This window comes from Sitophilus oryzae, unplaced genomic scaffold, assembly GCF_002938485.1.
Source record: "Sitophilus oryzae breed Bouriz unplaced genomic scaffold, Soryzae_2.0 scaffold_1576_pilon_pilon, whole genome shotgun sequence".
Classification (NCBI taxonomy): domain Eukaryota; kingdom Metazoa; phylum Arthropoda; class Insecta; order Coleoptera; family Curculionidae; genus Sitophilus; species Sitophilus oryzae.
Genome location: NW_022146254.1, coordinates 16,476,180 through 16,499,426, shown reverse-complemented (window position 1 = coordinate 16,499,426; position 23,247 = coordinate 16,476,180). Strand labels below are relative to the sequence as shown.

At 33.3% G+C, this 23,247-nt stretch overlaps 2 protein-coding genes across 3 annotated transcripts; one reads left to right on the top strand and one right to left on the bottom strand.

The window, feature by feature from the left end:
• On the top strand, nt 1-8,744 carry LOC115879265 (CD209 antigen-like protein A). 2 transcript variants are annotated; one of them, XM_030895976.1, is made up of 4 exons: nt 1-129; nt 206-252; nt 7,888-8,020; nt 8,246-8,744. In XM_030895976.1, the coding sequence occupies exons 1-4, from the start codon at nt 75-77 to the stop codon at nt 8,581-8,583; spliced, it is 573 nt and encodes a 190-aa protein (XP_030751836.1). In that variant the 5' UTR covers nt 1-74; the 3' UTR covers nt 8,584-8,744. The 2 variants fall into 2 exon arrangements, with proteins under 2 accessions (XP_030751836.1, XP_030751837.1); XM_030895977.1 differs by having other exon boundaries at nt 50-141; nt 206-338.
• A 5,897-nt stretch (nt 8,745-14,641) lies between these two features.
• LOC115879334 (CD209 antigen-like protein E) lies at nt 14,642-22,064 on the bottom strand. Its single transcript, XM_030896107.1, has 4 exons — nt 21,989-22,064; nt 21,871-21,917; nt 20,888-21,020; nt 14,642-15,083 (listed from the first exon to the last, which is right to left on the bottom strand). Exons 1-4 carry the CDS (start codon nt 22,041-22,043, stop codon nt 14,737-14,739), a joined length of 582 nt encoding a protein of 193 aa, XP_030751967.1. The 5' UTR covers nt 22,044-22,064; the 3' UTR covers nt 14,642-14,736.
• Between the last annotated feature and the right edge of the window lie 1,183 nt (nt 22,065-23,247).

Sequence of the window (23,247 nt, the reverse complement as noted above, 5' to 3'; positions counted from 1 at the left end):
TAAACAAAGTTATGTACGATTCTTAGAATATATTTATCCGTGCAAAATAGAAAACAACGCAGTGCTTCGTCAAAATGTATTTCAAGTGCATCGCCTGGCTGTCTATTTTATTTGGCTTTTCCGTTTCAGGTATTTAAATTGGTATAAAAGTGTATAAAAGGTTCTCTATTTTTTATTAAATTATTACTGTTTTTTTTTGTTTTAGATTTTATACCCTCGCCAGACGGAATATACTTTTTGTCAACAGAAGTTGTAAGATTTTATTATACATTATTTAATAGAATAAGGCTGAGGTCACACGAGGCGGCTTTTCGTCGGGGAGGCTAGCGGGATGGATGGTAAGTCTAGCGGGACGAAACATCAGTACCGATTACCCATGTTTGAGATTTAAACAAAATTTAAGAACGTAGCAAATGGTCTAATATATAGTAACCATATTACAACAGTTAAATTGATTTATTTATTAACAACTTAATTTATTAATAAATAAAAAGATACAAGATTGTTGTCCCGCTAGAATGACCATCCAACGCACTGTGCGTTGTGCCGCCTGTATAGGCTCTTCAATGCGACTTCAATAGTACAAAACACTAGTGATGGGATAACTGAAGCGAAAATTCGCGCGAGTACTCGATTATTGAAATAACCGACATCCATGACTTCACTGAATCATCGTTTCTTGTTCTGTTATTAATATCTTAATTATTAGACATTAATACATCTGTTTCTATATTATTTTTTTGTTAGAATGGGCATAATCAAGAGGGCTACTGATATCGTGTTTTAAAAATAAGGTAATTAAGGGCTTATTTTTTGGTATTTATTATAATTTTACTAATATCTTTGGTTTGCATTAAGATATCAAGATGCGGTTTTCGCCGACTTTTTAAGCTTTTACTACTCTTTACTATCAGGTAAAATTACATATACTATCGTATTTAATATTTTTGAAAAAAACGCGCTATGTTAAATTGTAAGAAAGCGCCCCCAAGCGTCAAAACCTTATTATTATTATTTTGATGGTATAATATAGAGTAAGAAACGCTCTTTTAAACGAGCCCTAGTTTGTTGGATTCTGATCATCCAGTCCGGAGTTATTAACATTTAAATAAAGATAGATCTAACCTTCCCCCACCACTTTATTTTAGCAGATAGGGGAAAATGGTTCTAATGAAAAAAATCCAAAATTTAGTGAAGATTACGAAGCTATTATTTATAGTACCCATTATCTGGGCAAAATTCTGTAAAAATTCTATTTTCTTATTTTCCATAGCAGTTGCGCCCTCTAGCGGCCGTTTTACAAACTTGAAAATAATTTCCAGCATTTTCTCATAGCCTCTTTAGTTATAAATATTTTTTTCCGTAGGCCCTATGGTTAATACTTTCCGATATACAGCCGAGAGCTATTCTTAGTGGGACACCCTGTACAACTTAACAAGTATAGCTATTATCTGACAAACGAATCTAACAGCGGAAGGAATCCGGGCAAAAAAAGTCGATGTTGTCACGTTTAATTATAGAAAAGCAAAGTTGCTCGATATTACCTATAAATTGAATATATTTTAGTTCATTTCAGCATATACAGGGTGTCCCAGAAATAAGTGCAAGTATTTTAACTGGTAGCATAATTCAACCCCAGGAACACGCCTATGAGGTTTTTTTCGCGAACAATTTTTTTTTGAAAATTCGAAATTTTTTGAAAAATTTTTTGGATTTTTTTTTAGTTTTTAATTAAAAACATAATTTCTTGATAATATGGCAACATAGGTATTAGATTAAATTTACAAGAAAAAAAAATCCAGAAAAGATCCAGCGGTTCTCAAAATTTTAGCAAAAAGTCACGTTTTTTCGAAATTTTCAAAGTAAAATAAATCCGTTATTTTGGACTTATTTGAAAAACGAAAAAGAGAAAATATGTTTCTTTTATCGAGATTTAACACACCTTAAAATACTTGCACTTATTTCTCGGACACCCTGTATAATTATATACAGGGTGTTTCAAAATAAATGCGAAAAACTTCAGGGGGTGATTCCTTGTTCAAAATAAAGGGTAGTTTGCTTCATAAACGTTGGGTCAAAAGTCAACCATTAGGGAGATATCGCGGTACAAAGATGGCGAAAAAATAATGTTCTTATTTTTTATCTTGAAAACGAAAAGATAGACTAATGAAATTTTATGGAAGCATTACTGTTATGAAAACACACTTTCTGGTAATTTTTCACTTTTTTAAAATGAGTGGAAGGGGTTGAAATAAACTACCCCTTTCATTCTTGTTAACGAAATTTAAAGAAAAATCTTATCAAACACATGCAAAAAAATTAATTTGGATAGTTTAGTTTGTTTAGAAACTTTTTTATTTCTTGTATTTTTTATAAAACTCACCGATTTGAAATTAAAAAATAAATGTAAAAAGCATTACATGTCAGGACTAAAAATATTTTTAGATTAAGAATCTAGTGATAATAATGATAATACTAATAATCTAGATAATAACGTATTGCAGTAGGGTAATGTCAAATAAAACAATATTAGAAACATCCTAAAAAGTGACAGCGGCCGACTAGATTTTTTCCAAAAAAATTACAGCTGCCTACTAGATTCTTTATCTAAAAATGTTTTTTGTCCTGACATGTAATGCTTTACATTTTATTTTTTAATTTCAAATCGGTGAGTTTTATCAAAAAACACAAAGAGATAAAAAAAGTTTCTAAATAAACTAAACTATCAAAATTATTTTTTTTTGCATGTGTTTGATAAGATTTTTCTTTATATTTCATTAACAAGAATGATAGGGGTAGTTTATTTCAACCCCTTCCACTCATTTTAAAAAAGTGAAGAAATTACCAGAAAGTGTGTTTTCATAACAGTAAAGCTTCCGTAAAATTTCATTAGTCTATCTCTTTTCGTTTTCAAGATAAAAATAAAAACATTATTTTTATTGCCATCTTTGTACCGCGATATCTCCCTAATGGTTGACTTTTGACCCAACGTTTATAAAGCAAACTACCCTTTATTTTGAACAAGGAATCACCCCCTAAAGTTTTTCGCATTTGTTTTGAAACACCCTGTATACGCTAATATGTTGACGTAGTTCTTAGTGTAATAATGTATATTTATCTAATTAACTGATTTCGTTCATTCTGCCTATTATAAAAAGTAAAGTATTTCCTTAAGATAACGTCCGCTTAGGGTAAGCTGGCAACGCTGACAAAATTCATCATGGCATCCCGGATTCAACCAGTCTGATTGGTCGAGATTCTCGCACGTCTTGCCGCCATTACCCCCAACTTTATGCCCCTCCATAGGAATAGTAGAAACAGTCACTACTATTGAAAAATCCAGTGGCGGTGTTATTGTATTGTGTTTTATATCTTTAATTTGATTTGTGTTTATTGTAATTGTACACGCGTTTTAACAAATATTAGTATATTTGGAAAATGACTAAACAAAATGTAGGTACATTTAAAGTAAAATAATATTATAAACTTTACTGGAAAATATTATAAAAATTCCTGATATATTTTTATGAAACACCGCACGCTCGTGGATATTTTATGAACGAAATCGGTCATGATTTTAGAAAATTGCGATCCCCTTGCCGTTGCCCCGTTGTTTCAGATCCGTTTGTCAGACTGTAGAGACGTGAGAAATATAAAATAACACGCGACCGGTGCTATCCCCCAGTCTCTTCCTATATGTGTGGTTGCGATAAACATATTTAACTATTTTATGTTTACTTACTGTCAGCTTATGTTTTGAAAAAAAAGTTTTGTTGAGAACTTTGTTGAGAATGGTTTGTTTTATTTTAACAAGTTTTGAGTATAAATATTTTTAAGAAAGTAATAAAGACCATCAATCGCATACCGCTGACATAACTTTTTTGTAAATTATAGACATTTGACCGAGGTTTCATAAAAATTTGCTTGTTTCTCTTTTTTATCCTCGTCCTCTATTTTTTATTTTGAAAGTTGGCAACCCAAGCTTAACACTTTTTTTACTGCCTTAATTACAACTTTAAAGTCTGCCCGTTTATCCAACGAGTCAGGCAAGAATATCATCTGAGTGCATCTAAGCAGTGATAGAAAATACATTTTTTTGTGAATGAAAAGGACAGATAACTCCCACTTTCAGTATTATCTCGTTAGAAAAACTTTACATGCCTAAATAAATTTACTTTTCAACGAAGTCCAGTGGATCAATCAAGTTAGACGTGTGTAGGCCACTTAATATGTAATCAGAAGAGAGAAATATGAAAAGGAAAATTTGTGGGGTCACATAGTTCAATCAAAACAGAAATTAATGTTTTGCGTTGATATAAATAATTCGCCATTTGTTTCCTCTTAATAATTTGTTCCCAATAATACCGTGTAATCGAAAAAAAACTGCGTCAGAGACGGCTGGAGAATGACATTCGATGATTATTTTGGCGTGGTCAATCTCTACACGTCAATTACAAAAAAAATAATTAGTAAGTAAGTAAAACACTAATTATAGAAAGATTAAAAAAGGATAGAACCGTTTCCAGACTCATAAATCTATTTCTAAAAAAATATTTTTTCTCGAATTTTAAATTACATCATTTAAAAATCATTTTTACTCAATATAAAAACAAAATACAACCTTCTTAAAGCAAACTGGCACAAAGCACCATTAAAAATAATAAAGAGCACGGGTCAAGTAAATGACATCTATGGCGTAACCACGCCAAAATTATCATGGATTGTCATTCCCTTAGATTAAGGTCATTCCCCAGCCGCCTTTGACGCTATTTTTTCTTTGATCATATGGTATACCGGGTGCGTCTCAAAAGTGGCTCATCCCTATAACTTTTTTATATTTTTACATAAAAAAAACGAGATTTGGTATGTTAGTACATGACATAAATTAGGAATGGTTGGCATTAGGAATGATTGGCATAATGAATGACATATCATAAATATGCCAACTTTTGACATATTGGAAATTGGAATACGGTTTATTCGAAGTTGCAACATGCGATTCATAACGACAATTTGTGTGGTTACCAAGTGTGTGGTTAACAAATTATTTCTCTCCTAAAATCCACTCTTGTTCCATTTGAAAAAATTGAGATATGATTAAAAAACGATTTAAACATCTTTTAACCGGCAAGGACAAGAGACAAAAAACATTCGATGATCAAATCTATTTTTCTAAGGCTCCTTGATCAAAAATTAATGTTTTTAACACAATCATGGCACTTTAGATTGAAATTTAAAATACGATTTTTTTTAAGCGAATATGTCAAAAGTGATATGTCATTCTATTCAGAGTGTCCATTTTCTATGGAATAAAGTAAAAATATACCGAGGCTGCTATTTAAAAATAAAAAGTTGTAGTCATTTCCGGTGAAACAGGAAGTGACCAAAAACAATTGAATACGCCAATCGAACTTAATTTATGTCTCTAACATACTAAATCTCGTTTTTTTATCTGAAAAAATAAAAAAGTTACAAGGATGAGCCACGTTTGAGACGCAACTGGTATTTAATATTTTTTTATACAGGGTGGCGCCTCTCATACGCCGCGGAGGCTCCTCCTTTTTAAAAATATAAAGAGTTCTACAGGGTGTCCCCCAAAAAAGTTACATATCAAAGTTGTGTTTTTTGTAATGGAACACCCTATATATTAATTGATTTTCGGATTCTGGGAGAAAAATAAAGGTGAGTTTTATAAGAGAAGTATATGATTAAAATATAAGGTTTTTGGCATATTTAACATTTTCTAGAAATAAAGAACAATTTTTAAATTACAATCAAAGCTACCTAAATTGGAATTTACCCGGTATAGCCTAATATGTAGTTAAATTAACTATTGTACCTTAAATCAAATTAAAACTTGATCCAAAAAGTTATACAGAGTGAGACAAAATTAATATTGAACAGTGGTCACCTTTAAAAGCATGTTACTCTCTTATTTTAAATGGAACACCCAGTATATTATTCCGATATTCAATGGTGAATTAATGTCTCTTCCAAATACTATTAAGGTTGCCTACCCCTCAAATAAAGATTTTTGTAGATATTTTTATTTACATGATTTGATCTGAGTAGATCTTTATTATTTGATAAAATCTAGGTGGCTGTGATATGTCTGACGTTACTTCAACATAGCTGTCTAATTAGTCCAACTTTAATAACTAGTTATCATTTTGTGTCAGTTAAAACAAAAAAATTTCTCAGAAATTTGCCGAAAATGCAAACTTATTCTACATCAGAGAGAATTGATATGATTCTATTAGTTGGTTAATGCAGTGTGCATTCACCAATTAATAGAATACTTAAATGCTCCTGATTTTATCTAGGCTGGATTTTTTATGGGGATATGTTAAAGACAGTGTTTACAAAACTCGACAAACTAGTGTCGACAACATGAGAGAAATTATTGTAGCTGCTTTTTCAGGTAGAACTCCACATAAAATGCTTTTTAAAATGAAAAGGTCCTTTTGAAAAGACAATCATTTTATGCATTTAACAGGAAAGGAAGCATTTTGAGCATTTGATTTCATCTAGCTAATTTTTGTCGCATTATTATAGGTTTATAATATCTAGTTTTAATTACATGATTTGATCGGAGTAGATCTTTATTATTTGATAAAATCTAGGTGGCTGTGATATGTCTGACGTTACTTCAACATAGCTGTCTAATTAGTCCAACTTTAATAACTAGTTATCATTTTGCGTCAGTTAAAACAAAAAAATTTCTCAGAAATTTGCCGAAAATGCAAACTTATTCTACATCAGAGAGAATTGATATGATTCTATTAGTTGGTTAATGCAGTGTGTATTCACCAATTAATAGAATACTTAAATGCCCCTGATTTTATCTAGGCTGGATTTTTTATGGGGATATGTTAAAGACAGTGTTTACAAAACTCGACAAACTAGTGTCGACAACATGAGAGAAATTATTGTAGCTGCTTTTTCAGGTAGAACTCCACATATGCTTTTTAAAATGAAAAGGTCCTTTTGAAAAGACAATCATTTTATGCATTTAACAGGAAAGGAAGCATTTTGAGCATTTGATTTCATCTAGCTAATTTTTGTCGCATTATTATAGGTTTATAATATCTAGTTTTAATTCTGCAATAATTAAAATATGTTTAAAGGCGTATGTTTTATTACCCTTGAGTATTTTACTCTACAATCTTTAATTTTTGTTAAATTAACAAAAGGTATATCGCCCAACCACCTAGATTTTTTCAAATATTAAAGTTTACTGAATCAAAATCATAAAAATTAAAATATCTGCGAAATCTTTGTCTGAGGGGTAGGCAACCTTAATAATATTTTGAAGATATATACATTGAACTATTTCCATTTAAAATAAAGGAGTAACTTGCTTTTAAAAGTGACTAATGTTCCATATTAATTTTGTCTCACCCTGTATAACTTTTTGGGTCAAATTTCAGTTTGGTTTAACATACTGTTACGTTTTTCGTCGGTTCAACAATACAATAGTTACTGTAATTAAATATCAAGCTATACAAGGTCAACTAAAATTTAGGTAGCTGTTATCGAAATTTAAAATTTACTCTTCATTTTCACAAAATGTGAAATATGTCAAAATCCTTAGATTTTAGGTATATGCTTCTTTAATAAAACTCACCTTTATTTTTTTTCTAGAATCCGAAAATCAATTAATATATAGGGTGTTCCATTAGAAAAAAACACAACTTCGATGTGTACCTTTTTTGGGGACACCCTGTATAATTCTATATATTTTTATATAATGCTTTCAGTTGACCTACATATGCTGTCAAAATTTGATTTTGATATAAACTACCGTTCTCCTTGGAGCTTCCGCGGCGTGTGAGAGGCGCCACCCTGTATATTTATACCTATAAACATTTATTTTTTTTGTATTAGTTAAACTGGACAGCTGCTAGAGAAGCCTGTATTAACGCTGATTTAGAATTGGCCAGTGTTTTATTAAACCAGGAACATAATGCCATTGAAAAATTTTTACTTGAACACATTAAAAAGGAAGAAGATATATGGTGTAAGTATAAATGAAATAAATCTACACGGTAGTAGCATAGCAAAATATGATCGAAAAAAACGGCGTCAGCGATGGCTATGAAATGAGAAACGTTGTCATTTTATATGTAAAATTATGGCCAACTAGATGCAGTTTTTTTCGATCATACGGTATAAGCTAAAAACTAGATATAGGTACTTATCATATAGATTTATCATACATTTTAATTTTTTTTGTTCCTTTTAGCTGGATATTGGCTCGCTGGAATACGGCACCATAGCGGATCTTTCTACTGGGATAACACTGGCATCAAGGTTGGTCTTGGCGGACTGCCTCCTCGTGATTACCATGTTAAATTATGGTTGTTGGGTGAACCTAACAATGTTTCCGGTATGGAACACTGTCTCGAACTTAAATGGGATGGAATATTTTCGGGATGGAATGATATTTCTTGCAGCAAAAGAAGACGATATATATGTCAGAGTACAAGAGAAGGCGGTTTAAGAGAAAAAGACTCTGAAGATTATTCCTACCTCGCTTTTCCGAACGCATTAAATCAACAAGTTAATTGTGGTTGTCATTAATTATTGTGAACCGTTGATATATATCATCTGCAATCTTTTTAAACTTGATTTCCACATTTTCTTCCTACAAATGTTTAAGAAGCCGTCTAAAAACCTCTTAAATCAAAGTTAGGTATTTTAGAATTTCAATTGTTCAAGAATAAAGTAAATTTTAAATACCATTTATATCTTACCCGCCTATATCTTTTTGCTTGTCTTAGAAAGTAGTTTTATTTTTTCAGATAAAAATCGAGATTTGGTATGTTAATATATATGACGTAAATCAGGATTCATTGACGTATTCCATTGTTTTCTGGCACTTCCTGTTTCACCGGAAATTACTGCAACTTTTGATTTTTAAATGGTACCCTCGGTGTTTTGTTGCTTTATTCGATAGAAAATGACACTCTGAATAGAATGGCATATGGCAACTATATGGCAACGTTTGACATTTTCGAATATTGTTTATTTGAAATTGCAACATGCAATTCGTAACGACAATTTGACTCGAAATACCAAGTGTGTGGTACCAAATTATTCGTAAAAAATGCTTTTTCCAAATATGCTAATGAGACACTCTCCTTTCATTTGAAAAAATTGAGATATGATTAAAAATACGATTTGGGCATCTTTTAACCGGCCAGAGCAAGACATGAATAACATTAGACGATCAAATCTATTTTTCCAAGGCTTCTTGATTAAAAAATAGTATTTTTAACACAGCCATGGCACTCTAGAATCAAATTTAAAATTCAATTTTGTTTTAAGCCAAAATGTCAAAAGTTGACATATGAGATGTCATTCTATTTAGAATGTCATTTTCTATCGAATAAACTAAAAAAATACCGAGGATGCCATTTAAAAATCAAAAGTTGTAGTCATTACCGGTGTGGAAATCCAAAACAAAAACAAAACTCCAAACAGGAAGTGCTCCAACCGAAAAGAATTGAATACGTCAATCAATCCTAATTTATATCATATACTAACATACCAAATCTCGTTTTTTTATCTGATAAAATAAAAAAGATTTAGGGGTTGATCTAAAAAAATCTTATTTCGTACGAATTTAGTACCTTCCACCCCCCCACCCCACCCCAAAATTAGATCTTTCGCTGCTGGAAATTTTGTTTGGTTAGGTGGAACACCCTATATGTATATTAAGTGATGTTCGGATTTTAGGAGGAAAATATAGGTGAGTTTCATTAGAGAAATATGTGACTAAAACGCAAGGTTTTTGACATATTTAACATTTTCTTAAAATTTTCCTAAATATTTTCAATTTCATGATTTAGTGTCAGTAGATCTTTATTATTTGATAATTAATAAAGAAAAATCTAGGTGGCTGTGATATGCCTGACGTGACTTCAATATAGCTGTCAAATTAGCTCAACTAACGACTAGTTAGTTATAATATTGTGCTAGGTAAAAGAAAACAAATTCTCAGAAATTTTCCGAAAATTAAAACTTATCCAACATCAGAAAGAAAGTGACATGATTCTATTAATTGATGCCTGGAGTTCCAGAGATATTTGGTGTTAAATGTTTCGGAAAACAGAAAAAAATATTTCTTTTATAGATTTTCTCAAATAACTCGATAATCTGTTAGAGATATCGGAAAACGGTTTGCGGCAGTCAATTCTACATAAAATGAACTATCAGTGAGTATATTTTAGCTGCGATCTGAGAGATTTCGGTTTTTGACAAAATCGACAGGGGGGTGCCGAGGATTTTTTATTCACACATTCATAGAATGCTTAAATGCTCCTAATCAGTGGCGTCGCCAGAGGGGGGGGGCAGGGTGGGCCGTGACCCACCCTGGATTAGCTTGGGCCCAGTAATGGCCCACCCGCGCAATGTCCAGAAACTATGGTATATCAACAACTATGGTAAATTATCTGGCCCACCCGAATAAAACCTGGTCCCAGTGCTGGCCCACCCTGAAAAAAATATCTGGCGACGCCACTGCTCCTAATTTATCTACTCTGGGCTTTTTTATGGGGATATGTTAAAGACAGTGCTTACAAATCCCGACCAACTATTATGGACAACATGAGATAAATGAATGTGGCTGCTTTTCGAAGTAGAACTCCAGTTAATGCCTCTTAACATGAAAAGATCTTTTGAAAAGAGAATCATTTTATGCAGTGAACAGGAAAAGAAGCATTTTGAGCATTAGAATTAGAATTAATAAAGCAACTAGCTAAAATTTATCACATAGTTATACGCTTATATCTAGTTTTAATTCTTTTAATTCAGAGCACAATTTATATTTAATATTCGGTGCCCAGACAGAGAGTTTTATACACCAATAAAGTTACCATCAGTAAAGTTTGTATACCAGCTCGTATATGGTACTAAAAATAAGAGTAGCAGAAAAATAAAGACATCACACGATAAGTAAGTAAATAATAGATTTTAGTACTGCAGAAAGAAAATGTGGTCCAGAGGGAGTATATGCGGAACTCATAAAATCTGGAAGCAAAAAACTGTTTAGAATGTTAACAAACATAGTTAACCAGTGCTTAAATGGTCATCCAGTACCTGAACAGTGGAAAAAAGCATATATCTCCTCTATATATAAAAAGGGCTCAAGGAAGGATCCCAATAACTACAGGGGAATTTCGGTCACCAGCACTATGAGTCGCCTCTATGGAAGGATACTGAGGAACTTAATTGAAGAGGAATAATCCAGCTACGAAGAAGAAGAGCAGAATGGTTTCAGAAGCGGAAGATAATGTACAGATAATATCTTTGCATTGAAACAGATCATCGAGAAGAAATCTGCAATGAACCAGGAAGTTCATATAACATTCATCGATCTACAAAAAGCATATGATACAGTGCCAATAATAAAATTATGGGAAGTATTGCACTAATCAAGAATTAACGCCAGCTCTGATAAAAGCTGTACAAAATCTTTACCATGGAGGAAAATCACAAATAAAAACGGTCAACGGTCTCTCAGAGGAAATTTCTATCACTAAAGGGCTCCGACAGGGTTGTTGTATATCCCCAACACTATTTAAAATTTATATTGCCAAGGCCTTACATCTATGGTTAAGAAAATGTAACGGAATGCGTATAGAACTAAATGACATATGCCTATACACCTTGCAATTTGCAGACGACCAGGCCATAATTGCAAATGACAAAGATGACATGGAATATATGGTGCGGAAAATAATTGAAGAATATGCTAAATGGGGTCTCACAGTAAATACAGAAAAAACAAAATACCTTCCAATTGGAGCTAATACAGAAAATCTTATTTTAGACAATAATATGGAAATTAGGGCATGTGAAAATTACAGGTACCTGGGATCGATATTTACAGGAGATGGAACGGACGATAGAGAAATAAACAACAGAGTAATACAGGCACGAAGAGTTATCAGATGCATAAATGGCATTCTATGGAGCACTGAAATTACAAAAAACAGGAAATATAATATATACGAGACACTAGTTAAAAGCATATTACTCTATGGATGTGAAACATGGCGACTCACTGAAAGAAATAAAAGGAAATTAGAGACAACAGAAATGGAGGCGATTAGAAGAGCAATGATAATTTCACGGAGGGATAAGATCAGAAATGAAGACATTAGACAACAGATGGGAATAGAGGGAACAATAGTAAATGATATAGAACAAAAACAATTATATGGTACGGCCACGTTCAGAGAATGCACAATGAAAGAATTCCAAAACAAGTCATTCATTGGATACCACCTGGTAAACGAAAGAGAGGACGTCCCAAGAAAACATGGATGGAAGGAATAAGAAGGTCGATGAGCGAGAAAAATCTGACCGAAGATCAATGGGAAAATCGCACAGGGTGGAAGTTAGGCATCGGACAACGTCGTAGGACGTTCTTACCCGAATTTATATATAGAAAGAATATGTCAAAAGGTACTGGTTAGAAAAAAAATAGTCAGTTAATCAACTTTTAAGATATAAAATTCAGTAATTATTATTATTAATGAAATATTTTGTTTTATTTATCTTGTGTTTTATTTATTCCTATGCAATATTATTTTTTTATATTTGTACATAAGTTATATTAGTTTCTTGAAGCCTGAAAGTAAGAAATAGTTCTTTTTTATAATTTTTGGTATGTGCTGTTTTGTATAAAATACACCCTTGTTTGTTCTTTATTAACACGTACCGTATTTTTTTTTAAATAAAATAACTCGATTAAATTTTTTCAGTTTTATACAGTTTTTTTTCACAATATTTTGAAGTAATCACTTGTCACTCAAATCTTAAATATATTAATTTCCTGCTATGCGTTCCAATTGTATCAACTTATTTCTTTGTGGAATAAAATAAACTACTTTGAAATTAAAATGACACTTCTGTCAAGGATCTTGTCGTTGGGCAAATTATATTGTATTGTAAAAATTAGATGCTAAAAAGAAAAAATATGAAATATGCACTTTTACTAGCGGGGGAGCCTGTACAGGGTGGGTCAAATTTGACGCTTTTAAATGGAAACACCCTTTTCTATAGGAGATAGACGAAAACTAATATCGGTGTCTGGAGCTCAATTTTCATCAAAAATATGATGGTGAAAACCGCACATCACTATCTGTTACCGTTTCGGAGTTACGGGGTGTTTTTCAAAAATGTGCATTTTTAACAAATCGCTGTAACTTTTTTGCTATGGAAAATTTTGTATTTCTATGAAAACATTTCCAAAGCACCTTTTTACGTAGAATTTAATGGTTTAAGTATAATTTTTTTAAAATTAATAATTTAAGAATTATCAACAGAAAAATTGATTTTTTATTTGGGACACCCTCTATATTTTTAATTAACTGAAAAGAATTTAAAATTACCTTTCCAAAAATATAGCACACTAGATATTTTGTTATAATCCCCTTCGAAATACAGAATTTTTAAAGTTCGCCAGTTTTAACTAGTAGGCTTTGGACCCCTTATTAATGATATGCCCTTAATTGAACTCGAAAACATATTTTTCCAGCAAGACGACGCACCGCCTCTGAACGCTGAAGTTATCAGCAAATTTTTGCAGTCAATTTCAAGAATAACTGAATAGCTAACCAAGATCCCAGCCGTTGGCCGTCGAGGCCGCCTGACTTAGTGCTTATGGATCTAATCCTATGGACATATTTGCGGAAGAATAAAGGCTCCTTATTCTTCCGTATAATCTAGACAAGAATTAGAAATACTTAGCAGTTATGGGAAGGTATCTTTCAACCCTACTGAGTTAATGAATTCCGCGAGAAATGTTCAAAAACTGCCCCGTCTGTCCATAACAGAAGACGGTTGATATGTCGAACACCTGTAGCAAAATCTCATGTCTTGGTTTGCTATTTATTTTTATTGTTATTAGATATACTTTAAATAATGTGTTGATGTTGTTAAATATAGTTTAAATTGTTATAAAATTCTAAATACCTCATTGCAAATATTATTTTCCTTTTAATTGCTGCTCACAGCTACAATTTTTTTGCATTACAGGTTCAAAGCCTACTTATTCAAAGAGGTCGAATTTTTAAAAACTCTATATCTCTAACAGGAATCGAGCAAAATATCAAGTATGTTACATTTTTGGAAAGGTAATTTTAAATTCTTTTCAATGAGTTAAAAATATACAGGAAGTCCCATATAAAAAATCAAATTTTCTGTTGATAATTCTTTAATTATTAATTTTAAAAAAATTGTACTTAAACCATTAAATTCTACGTAAAAAGGTGCTCTGGAAATGTTTTCATAAAAATACAAAATTTTACATAGCAAAGAAGTTACAGCGATTTGTTAAAATGCAAATTTTTCAAAAACACCCCGTAACGGTAACAGATATCGATGTGTGGTTTTCACCATCATGTTTTTGATAAAAATTGAGCTCCAGAGATTGATATTAGTTTTCGTCTATCTCCTATAGAAAAGGGTGTTTCTCTTCAAAAGCGTCCAATTTGACCCACCTTGTACAGGTTTTCAAAAAAGGAAAAAAGTCACAAACTTACTTGGGCGTTTCAGATATTAATAGTACATAATCTATTTTTCCAACTTTTAGTAAAATATTTTTTTTAAAGTTTTATTTACATGGTTAATCATTTTATAATAACAATTATTAAAATGTCTATCTTATATTAAAATTGTTTAACATTGGCATGAGCGTTTTTGTGTTTTTATGACGGCAAATTACTATAATCTAGGAAAATAAATTCTTCTAGGAAACGGATCTCTAAAATGATCAGACAAATTTTCTGGGTTCCGAACATCTAAAAAGCTATAATCGTCCAATCCTTCGCTTTTAGGACCTTCTTTTCTTGGATTTTGGCACAGGTACCGTTTTTTCTCGGCACAAAAATAATCGTTCCAGCCTAAATTGACATCATCCCATTTCAGTTCGATACAGTGTTCTTTTTGATAAGCATTGCTGGGTTCACCCAGCACAAAACCGTTTTCAACGCCATCGCCCACTTCGGTTCCTGTTGTGTCCCAGTAGAATGTTCCGTTAGGGTATCTTATTCCGTCTAGCCAATATCCAGCTAAAATGAAGAGGAATTATTATCAAAATTGCATTTTTAAAGTGCGTACAAACTAGAGCATTTTGGTCCGAACGAACCAAGCGACCAGAGCGCGCACGAACGAATTCAATAAGGAAAAGATCGCAATGTTCAGATTGCTTGTTGCGTTCGCTGTGTTTAAAATGTTTGGCGCGCTCGGTTCGGTGAAATTTTGTTCGCGAACACGTATTCACTTGCTGAATTCGGCTCTGCGCGCTCGGCTCGTTTGGTTCGTTCGGAGCAAAATGCTCTAGTAAGTACGCGCCTTTTCATAGAAATACAGGGTCCAGCAATAGTGCATCGGGCATCTGCAGCTTCTAGAATAAAAAACTTGGGAATTTTGTTTAAGTGAAAACTTAAAGTATATACTAGGATGTATTTTAGGAAAATAATTTAACTTCTATAGGGTGGCTCAAAGAAGTGTGAGTGGCTCGGGATATTTTTTAAATGGAACACACTGTATATTATTGCATTATTGGCTTCCTTTCAGATCACTTTACATAATTCTAAGATATGAGTAAATATATTTTGGTAGTTTCAGAGATATTAATAAATAAACAAAAAATATATGTATTTTTAGCATTTCTTAAAAAAAATATTTAAAATACAAGAACTGACCTGAAATCAAAACTATATTAAATAGATACTTTAGATGGTTTGTACTTACTTTGCTATAAATATGGTAATCGTAAATCATACAGGATGTTCAAAATTCTACGCCAAACTTTCTAAAATATAAAATAATTTTTCTTCGTTTTTTTTTAATGGAACACCCTGTATAATATTTTTTTTACTGAAAAATAAACATTTTTGGTATTTAAAGTATTTCACAGTTTTTAACGGTTTCGCAGATATTTGCGGTTTTATATTTCATATGGCATTTTCCTCAGTGAATTTTTATCAAAGCCACCCAATGATTTTTCTCTCATATTTTACCGTTGAAAGAGGCATATGAAATAATACTGCTTGTATCTACTTTAAATACAAAAAAAAATTGTTTTTTAACTCTCCATTTAATAAACAGATAATATACAGGGTGTTCTGATTAAAAAACAAGAAAAATTATTTTATGTTTTAGAAAGATTGGCGTGGCATTTTTAATACCCTGTATGATTTTGGATTACGATATTTATAGCAAAGTAAGTATAGACCATCTAAAGTAATACCTAATAAAGTTTTAATTTCAGAACAGTTTTTGTATTTGTAATAATTTTTTTGGAGGGTTGAAAAATATATATTTTTTATTTATTTATTAATATCTCTGAAATTATAGAAATGTATTTACTCATATCTTAGGATTATGTAATCTGCTCTGAAGGGAAGCCAAAAATGCAATAATATAAAGGGTGTTCCATTTAAAAAAAAATCATCCCGATCCACTCACACTTTTTGAGCCACCCTATAGAAGTTAAAATATTTTCCTGAAATGCATACTAGTACATACTTTAGATTTGCACTTACACAAAATTTGCAAGTTTTTTATTCTACGTGCTACAGGTGCCCGACGCACTATTGCCGAACACTGTATAATATAGATAATATAAATGAATCTGTTTGATTTGTAATACATTCAATTTTCCATCATAAGTATACAAATAGTTTTAACACTGATAGCCATCTGTGCTGTTTTATTTTTTTTAATAAAGATTAGCAGAATTTAGGGTAGTGTCTCGATTATAGTCGAAGAAGAAGTACACACTCAGTAGTAGGCAAATGGATAAAGGTCGCTTTAGAGAACAGGCTAGTGACATTCGCTCTGGGGTAAGTTACTATCAAACTAATAGATGGTGGATGTTTTCCACAAGAAGTGTTGTGTTGTCTCTTTGGACAATTCTGGTAGATGACCTCCTCAGTGAATTGTTCACACAAACTACTTTATGTCTACGATATGTAGAGTAGACGATATTGGAATTGCAATCAAAGACAAGTTTGCTGGGATAATATCAGGAAGAATGCAGACAGCGCTAAATGAAGTAGGCAAGTGGTGTAAAAAAAGAGAGACTGAACTAGAAAGAACATTTTCAACTAGAAGAACAACTTTATACTTCATACTAGAGGCACATATATTTCATATGCCAAAGAAACAAGTACCCTATACATTATTTTGATCAAAAGCTACATGGAATACTCACATAGCGAAAGCTACACAGAAGGCTGCCATCTCTTTAGGTAGACAAAGAATGTGTGGTAAAAATTGGGGATTTAACTCTAAAATCACCCTATTTATACACAAAAGTTGTATGGCCAATGCTGACTTATGGGTGAGTTGTATGGTGGACAAATATCCAGCAAGTAAGAGTAATAAGACTATTAAATTTCACAAAGAGCCTTGTGTTCCTGTATGTGGCGGGGTCATAAAAACTACTCTCCCAACAACTGCGATTGAAATTCTGTTGAATATACCAAGGCGAAGCTCTGCTAGATTAATTCTCAGCAGCAAATAAAACACATAGTGCTGAAAATTCGAAGGTACTTGAGAAGCTAAAAGCAGATATAAGGTGTAAGTCAGGAAAATTGGAAAAACAAAGTAGTCATTCCAGCTGAGGCAACCTGGTCCTATACCGATGGCTAAAGATGAATGTCAGAAGATGTAACAGCTGATACAGTAGTTTGGAATAATGGGTACACCAAAAATGTAGACATAATCTTCGGCAATTTAGTATTTTTGGAGCATGCAGTAGTGGACATACTCCCAAGTACTTTTTGATTCATAGTTAGTTTATTCATATTTGATATACAGGGTGGCCCATCGAAAACGTCCCGCAAGGCATAACGGCCAGGGTAATTTTTTTTTAAAAAAATTCAAAAACACGTCAATTTTCTTTGTGAGGGGGCAACTTTTGCCCCAAAAATGATTGCAAAATCTTTAACCCTTTATGCGGGGGTTTCATCCCCCAATTTTTTTCAAATAGGAAGGGGGGTCAAGTGGCACCGCAATGAAAAGGGCTTTCTATACTTTCCCGTTTCGTTTTTGAAAATCGGTCGAGTCATTGAGAAAATATGAAGGATTGAAATTTGAAAAGTTTATTTAAACATTTATCAGAGTAAATGAGAAGGATAAATTCCTTTTACCAATTTGCTGTTTTTTCTTATTATTTCTAGATGTTTACGCATTTTTTCACTTGCCACAAGGTTAAACGATCAGGTGCGGTAGTTGCTAGATAGCTGTTCTGTGACTTATGCGTTATTTAATGTGTGTTTTTCGGATGAGTGTACTTTCTTTTTGAACGGTGTCGTTAATCGGCACAACTGTCGGTACTGGGCTAAGAACAACCCCAGGGTTTTTCACGAGGTGCACACACAAAACCTTCAGAAATTAATCGCGTGGGCTGGTATTTTTGAAAGTTCTCTTGTGGGTCCTTTTTTTCTCCCTGGAGATCTAACACGTGATATGTACTTGGATTTACTGGAAAATACCATCGACCCAGCCCTAACTGACACCATAGAGAACAATTTGGATCTAGATACGTTGAAGCGGAAGTAATATTTCAACAAGACAGTGCACCTCCACATTACTCTCAAAATGTGCGTAATTATTTAAACAATAACCTTCCCGGTCGGTGGATAGGAAGAAGGGGTGTAATTGAGTGGCCTTCCCGGTCATCCGACTTGATTCCTTTAGACTATTTTTAAAGGGGACACAAAAAGTAAAGTGTATATCACTCCACCCGTCTCATTAGAAAACCTGCGAAGACGAATGTTTGTCGCGTCACTACGCAATTTCTTCAGAATGTTCGAGAACGGTTTGAAAATAATTTGTATTACTGTGTGGAGGTTGACGGGCAACATTTTCAGCATTTGCTTCATTAATAAGGTAAGTTTTTTTAATTAATTCAATTTATGCGTTTTTTTTGCAAAAAGTACTTTTCAAATTTCAATCCTTCATATTGTTACGGATTCCGTGGGTCCACTATTTAAACTCACGATAAAATACTTAACGAATTTATTTGTCTCACTCTGTACACACAACTTATACTATTTACAACACAATTTATGCAACTATTATTACTCTAACGGTATTTCGCGGTATTTTCAAACTTCAGACTTCAGACTATCTTCAGACTTCCAACTTCAAACTTCTGTGGGTACTCTCGGGCTGTTCCTCTACCGTTACCGATCTTATCTTCGGTCTAGGGATGGCGCTAAAAGCAGCTTCGATTTCCAGCGCCCTGACCGGGATATTTGCAGCGCCCTCTGTAATTCGTTGTCCCTCAGTCCGCTGATAAAGCACTGAGCAGCGAGTTCCTCCCTAAATCCTTCCGGTGCTTCAGGATACGCTAGGTGTACCAGCCGACGTAAGTCTGCTTCAAATTCCTGCAGACTCTCTCCGGACCTCTGCAGGCGTGTCTTGATCTGGGCCTGGTAAAGTTGGCGTCGATGTTGGTCGCCATATCTTCTGTCCAGTGCAGTGCAGCGACCAAAGTTTGGTATTCCTGCTGTTGGGCTGCAGGAATAGTTTGCAACAGTTCCAGGGCAGGGCCACGCAGCGCGATGACAAGTGCCGCTGCTTTCTCCTGGTCAGTCCATCCATTGGCAGCGGCGGCTGCTTCAAACTGACGGTGGTACATTGTCCATGTCGTTTGTCCATCGTAGGTCGGGGCCTTAAGGTTCGCTGTTCCAGAGACGCCAGGTGTCCTTGCTTGTACCTTGGTCTTCTGTAGGTCCATCTCTAATTTTTCCATTTTCTGCTGAAGGCGTTCCTCCAGATCTTCTACGACTTCTTGGAAATGGTTCTCCTGTCGTTTTTCTAGGTTTTCAAAATTCTTCTGTAGTCGAAATTCCTGATTTTCTAAAGTTTTCTTAAGACGGTCCTGATCTTCTTGTCTTTCTTTTGGCGGCGCGTTTCTATATCTTCTAAAATTTCCTCCATTCATTCTTCTGACGACTTTCTAAATTGCCTAAAATTTTCTCAAGCCGGTCCTGTTCTTCTTCTTTGTCTTGTTGTCGTTGAATTTTCATATCTTCTAAAATTTTCTCAAGCCGGTCCTGTTCTTCTTCTTTGACTTGTTGTCGTTGAACTTTCAAATCTTCGAAAATGTTCTCAAGCCGGTCCTGTTCTTGTTGACGTCGTAGTTTTTCCTCTTTCTTTTCTCTTTCTAATCGGGCTCGCTCTTCTTCTCGTTCTTTACGGAGTCTTTCTTGTTCTTCTGCTTTCTCCCTTCTCATATTCTCCATAAAATCGCCTAATAGTTTGCTTACTTCTTCCATTTTCTTCGCTTGTTCCCTTGTACCAACCATAAAAATACTCTAATCCGGTCTAAAAATCTTCCAATCCACTTAATTTCTTCTTAAAATCTTCTTGAATCGCACTTCCGACACCAATTGTTACGGATTCCGTGGGTCCACTATTTAAACTCACGATAAAATAGTATAAGTTGTGTGTACAGAGTGAAACAAATAAATTCGTTAAGTATTTTATCGTGAGTTTAAATAGTGGACCCACGGAATCCGTAACAATATTTTCAAAATGACTCCACCGATTTTTAAAAACAAAGCGGAGAAATATAGACAATAGAAAGCCCTTTTTATTGCGGCGCCACTTGACCTCCCTTCCCATTTGAAAAGAGTTGGGGGATGATATCCCCGCTTAGAGGGTTGAAGATTTTGCAATCATTTTTGGACCAAAAGTTGTCCCCCTCACAAACAAAATTGACGTGTTTTTGGATTTTTTCAAAAAATAAATACCCTGGTCGTTATGCCTTGCGGAACGTTTTGGGGCACCCTGTAGAGTTAACAAATACAGTAACAAATTGATTTAAATAAACCACAAATAAATTTATACTTACACCATTTATCTACTGGCTTTTGATTGTTCTCCACTAAAAATTTTTCAATATTATCTCTCTCTTCATTGGATATAACACTAGCCAACTCCAAACCAGCCTCATTACAGGCTTCTTTAGCATCTGTCCAATTCAGCTACAAAAATATATAAATGTTTATATTTCTTATCCATAAACTTTTCAGGGGTCTGGTAGACTTTAGGTACGTCAAAATTTTAAAATTTTCTATACAGAATTGAGAAGAGGAACACTTATAATGACATTTTCTAACGAAAAAAGTGCGGATCGTTCATAAATAACACCAAAAACAAACCCCCCAAAAAATGTTGTAGCCAATGCAATCAAACCTCAGTTACGGCGGACATGCACTGATTTCTTTCGAAAATTGACAACTATGAAACTATGATCCCTTCCCGAACACAAACGGTACATTGTGAAACAGGAAATTGTAGAGAGAAACAAGCCCTATAATATACGATACAACATTTTAATGAACAGTGCTTTCTATAAAATCAATAAAATGAAAAATATATCAAATAATATACATGTACTCATTTCTTTCGAAAATCGACAACTATGAAACTACGAACCCTTCCCGGACACAAACGGTACATTGTGAAACAGGAAATTGTAGAGAGAAACAAGCCCTATAACATAGGATACAACATTTTAATGAACAGTGCTTTCCATAAAATCAATAAATTGAAAAATATACGAAATAATATACACGTACTGATTTCTTTTGTACTTTTTTGAATATTCACACTACCTGTCCCAGACTCAATCTCCAGGTGCGCCACTGGTTACAACCATTTGCTCTATAAAGTAAAATGAAGAGCTGCTCGGTGTCTTAAATTATACAACAAATTTAAACATTTTTGCCCAAATTTTATTTAGTCATGATTATAGACTTTTGTGTCAATGTCAATATGATTGATGACGTGCATCGGAAAAAGTTTTGCGATTACAATATAATACAATCTTACCGCTTCTATGGACAACATGTATGTACTGTATACCGTAGGCACAAAACCTAAAACAAAAGTAAACCGTAACTTTAATAAACCATTTATTTTAAAATTTGGTTTAACTTTATGTACCTACCTGAAGCGCATAAACCACATAAAACGCAAAACACTATATTAAAATTTGAGATCATTTTGTTGAAGTAGCTAATGCGGTGTTTTGCACGGGTTTATTTCAAGAATGCAATATAAATTTGTTTATATAGTGGGGAAACTGTTTACTGAATATTATTCTTCTTCTTCTTCTGCTGCTATCCATTAATGGATGTTTGCGATCAGTTCTTGACCATCTTTCTCTCTCTCCGGTGGCGTGAATTAATTCTCCTGTAGTTCTTATTCCCGTCCAATGTTTAACATTTCGGAGCCACGACATCCTCTTCCTGCCCAATCCCCTTCTTCCTTCTATCTTTCCTTCTATTATTAGTTGGAGTAAATGGTATCTCTCATTGCGCATAACATGTCCCAGGTACGCTGTTTTTCTGCGTTTTATTGTGCTTAGCAGTTCACGCTCTCTCCCCATCCTCCTCAGGATTTCCTCGTTGGTCTCTCTAATATTATTATAGATCTATTAATTATAATTGTTAATAGAGACATATCGCTAAAATTATTTCTTAAGAAAAACGTAACGTAATTTTTTGTTTCAGAATATTCTATGGTAATATAATTTCGTTTCCATTTTTTGATGGATTGTTATTGATATAATTTTAATTAACTATTTCTCGCTATTTTAAAATGGTATTTATAGCACATATACAGGGTGTCCCAGGCTGAGTGTTCATTAGAAGTTTCTAGAGAACTACAACATCTAGCTTTGAGATTTTTCGCACATTATAGTTTCACAACGAGATGTATCGATTAAAATTATTTTCAATATGGCGGCAGTTCCGGAAATATCGGAAGTTGGCAGTAACTTTCTTATTTTAAATGGGTGCCCCCGTTTTTTATTACATAATTAAATTTTCGGTAAAATTTTATGAATTTTGATATTAATATATCTCTATACCTAACACTGACCGTTTTTGAGAGAAAAAATATTTAAAATTTTTGAACGAAAAAAACTGCATGTCAAGAATATCTGTATAGCCTAAACGTCAAATTTAGTGATTACCACAGCCACTGCGCCATAAAGAGAAAACATGTGGCTATATACAGTGTGACCCACTCAAGAACGGGCACCCTCCATAAAATCTGTGTTTATAGTCCGATTTTGATGATTTTTTTTTCAAATATAAAGTTTCAAAAAATGTACTTTAGGGCTCAATGTCATGTTATTTCACAAAAAACAAGGCCTACTTAATAAAGTTTTTGTGGTGAAAAATTTGCAAAATCATATTACAG